Source organism: Thalia democratica, unplaced genomic scaffold (genome assembly GCF_965202585.1).
Source record: "Thalia democratica unplaced genomic scaffold, ktThaDemo2.hap1.1 HAP1_SCAFFOLD_1623, whole genome shotgun sequence".
NCBI classification, from domain to species: domain Eukaryota; kingdom Metazoa; phylum Chordata; class Thaliacea; order Salpida; family Salpidae; genus Thalia; species Thalia democratica.
In genome coordinates, this window is record NW_028140453.1 from 1 (window position 1) to 3518 (window position 3518).

Consider the following 3518-nt stretch of genomic DNA (forward strand, 5'->3'; position numbering starts at 1 on the left):
AGTAAATTACAGTGTAGTAAAAAGTTTTTTATGTTTATAGCAACCATGAGTTAATTTTAATAATTTTAATTAAGTTATAGTAAAATTATTTCCTGGTATCACCTATAACATAAGTTTTAATTTCAGACAATGCAGATGTACTTACAGATTCAGCGTTCTAATCAAATGCTGTTCAGTACTAAACCAAGTAAAAAAGTTGGTACTGAAAACAATATTATGCAGGGTTATGGTAGTGATGATGACAACTTTCCTTTTAAAAGTAAGTTCATGATTATTTGATAAATCTAATTTATTTAGTGCTTATAGTTTTGAACTTTCTTATTGTTGAAAAAAATAGAGTTTAAGAAAGATTAATACTAAAATGATAAAGTTTGTTTTACTTAAAACAAAGTTTTCAAACATAGACAATTTCCTTCTGCAATGCAGAACTTACTTGCAAGTTGCATAAAGTAATAAATAAAATTTTCGAATAAAGTGAATGGCATTCAAGAAACTCTTTTGAGAAGACGCCGAAGACAGAGGCAAGACTCGGAGATGAGCAATGTGTCTCATTGGAAAGTGTCTGATGGATTCATCAGTGGCAACAATCCTAGTTTTAAACCGGCAGCTCACATGGAGCAATCGCTTACTTTGGACAAAATAAAATCTGTTTCTGATGGTTTGATTAGTTTTATATCGATACTTTTGTATTAATTTATATTGATTTTATCTAACTCATTATATACTCAAAATTACGAGTATGTTATGCTACAATTATTTTCTTGAAAAGTTTTACAAAACTCCTTTGACAATTTTGAATGTCTTATAAAAGTTGTACAGCATCTAGACAAATTTACATCCGAATTTTAAGTAATTTTTTGAAGATTTCTGTTTATAAACTTTTTTGTAATAGTATTTTTGATAATAAAACTTCTATGTTTTATTTACAAATAAAAATTAAGTCATTATTATTGACTTGGTAACCTTATCAAAAAAAAAATGAAATTTAATGTAAATATTTATTAATATTCTCCAAAAATTAAAAACAAAGTGTAAGAATTTTGATAAATTAAGTTTCTTTATAAACTGTTTAAGGAATTTTTGTTCTGAATTAGTTTCTTTTAAAAAGACAAATTTCAAATAATATAAGTAAACAAAAAAAAAACAGAAGTGGTAGATGATTTAAGCACAGAAGATATAAATGATACAATGAATCGGCTTATGATAAATGATAATTCAATCAAATCTATGTCAAGAGCTGTTTCTTGTATAGTGAGTTTTTATTTCATATATGTATATAATGATTTTAACTTTAAAAAGGTTGCAATGTTTATTTTAGTTTTTACTTAATATAAAGTAAATTCCATTCGGATAAAAATAGAAATTTTCTAAAGTTGTTAGCTCTAAAAGTCAAAAAAATATAATAGGAAAATCAATAATACAGTCTAGTTTTTATATTTCACGTAACCAACTTTTATAATGCCATATTAAAACTTAGTATATAAATAAAAAAACTTATTACTTAATTCTAAGCGAATAATGCACAAAGTCTTACGAGAATAAAATAAGAAAAGTTAAATAGTAATAGTGTGATTTGAAACGACAGCTTGTTGAGCACTTTCTAATGAAAATTGATTTTACTTACACAAAGTGCATCCATGAAATTTCTTTACTTATATTTACTATTTAAAAATCATTAGCATAATTTAATAAAGTTTTCATGGATTTTTTATTGTTCTAAATTAGTATTGGTGTTTCGAAAAGAGTGAGTTCTGGTTATTTGAAAATCTAAAATATTATATTAATACTTTATTTTTATATTAATTACATTGACACTATAATTATATCGGATTTTTTTTAGATCTATAGTTATTATTTTTTGTCATATTAATACTTTCATACTATTTTATTACATAAAAAAAGCAAAACGTTTAAATAAATTTGTTATCTACCTAACCAAATACAGTTGTTCAATTTATACAGAGATATTACAGCAAAAAAGCAAAGTACTTGTTAAAAATAGAACCTTTATAATGTTTAATTTTTTTATTAGACTATTCTTGTCTACTTTTTTTATCAAGGTAAATTTTCAATCGTATGTTAAAATAATTTAGGTACGTTTAATATTACACACATTAAAGTTTATATTTTTTTTTACTAAGGAACTCGGAAGACAAAATGATTATATGAAAATTCAGAAGCAACAACACCGACCGCATCTCTTCCGTCGCTATCTAGTGATTTCGATAGCAGAAAAAATCTTACTGCAAATGAAGCACTAAGAAAATGCCAGTTTGTTATTTATCTTTTTGTTTGAAACTTTTAATACATTTAGTTTTGCTTTCTTAATTCTGATCTTTATTGTAGATTTTTTGTTAACTGATGATATAAACGTGTAGGTCTTTTATTATAAAGATAAAAATTGACTTAAATTTTTTTAGCTTTATTATAGCTAAGGATTTTTTTTTGAGACAAACCTAGTGTGTAACCATTTTTTTACTACTTTAAATAGCAAAATTTTATTTGTTATAGATCAATGACTGGTATTAACATTGAGAGCTTGAAGAACAATACGTCCGGTGACGATCAATTAAATTCACACAGTTCTCCTAATTTGAACAAAGTTGAAGAAAATGTTAAAAGACAAAACGAAAATAATAATTTCAAGGATAATCTAAATAGTAAGAAAAGCCCTACTAGTTTGCAATTTAACTTTTAAAATACAGCTGTTTTTAGTCAATTTTAAAGATTAGGTTATTAATTAAGTTTTATAGCGATAAGTTAGTTAAGTTTTTAAACTTTTGATACAGACCAATATCAAACACTGCCTGAAGCTCTTAGCGAAGACGTGTTTCCAGTTGCAATTTATTCAGGAATTCCATTTACTTCCATACCTTCAAGAATTATTCACAGATCTAATTCAAACTACACGTCAATTACGGACCACATCGAAGTGAATAGCGCAAACCAGTCTTACTACAGTGATACGTCAAACAACGCCTATCTTCACAACAAGCTGCCATTAACTGTTAGTATAATAACCAAAAGAGACATTTTCTTTATGTTATCTTCTCTTGTATTGCTTTAAAAGTATTTAAAAATTTCAGTACATACAATAATTGAAAGATTTTAAATATTTTTGCAATAGAAACTTTAGTTAACCTAAGTTTCCATGAATTTCAAAAAAGGTAAATTAGTGAAATATTAAAATCATTTTACTGTTGAAGAACTTTTCATCATTTTCTTACGACAAGCTTTAATAAATATTACATGATTTTTTTATGATTAACTACGGAGTTAGAGTATGTTTAATATATTAATTAAATTTTGACAGGTAAAAATGTATAAATATTGTTTTGTTAGAAATACTAAACTTCTATTAATCTACAAAAATAAATATTTAGTTTATAACTTTGTAATTATCATATTTTAAGTTTTAGTGGAATTGTGAAAACTAATAAAAGAGTGTATTTACGTAACTTAAACATCTGATAACAGAATACAGAAGGTTTAAAAGCGCTAGAAAGCCACAAAATTTG

The 3518-nt window shown here is 25.0% G+C and overlaps 1 protein-coding gene across 1 annotated transcript; it reads left to right on the forward strand.

Moving 5' to 3' along the window:
* The first annotated feature begins 148 nt into the window (after window positions 1-148).
* On the forward strand, window positions 149-2983 carry LOC145848717 (uncharacterized). Its single transcript, XM_082953997.1, has 6 exons — window positions 149-259; window positions 476-658; window positions 1148-1251; window positions 2142-2271; window positions 2512-2660; window positions 2790-2983. Exons 1-4 carry the CDS (start codon window positions 166-168, stop codon window positions 2259-2261), a joined length of 501 nt encoding a protein of 166 aa, XP_082810123.1. The 5' UTR covers window positions 149-165; the 3' UTR covers window positions 2262-2271; window positions 2512-2660; window positions 2790-2983.
* The last annotated feature ends 535 nt before the right edge of the window (window positions 2984-3518 follow it).

Bases quoted from the DNA above. Each gene is read 5' to 3' on its own strand.
- LOC145848717 (XM_082953997.1), top strand. From the start codon at position 166: ATGCTGTTCAGTACTAAACCAAGTAAAAAAGTTGGTACTGAAAACAAT. The intron at 260-475 runs GTAAGTTCATGA...TTTCGAATAAAG, and splicing joins TGACAACTTTCCTTTTAAAA to TGAATGGCATTCAAGAAACT. The intron at 659-1,147 runs GTTTGATTAGTT...AAAAAAAAACAG, and splicing joins AATAAAATCTGTTTCTGATG to AAGTGGTAGATGATTTAAGC.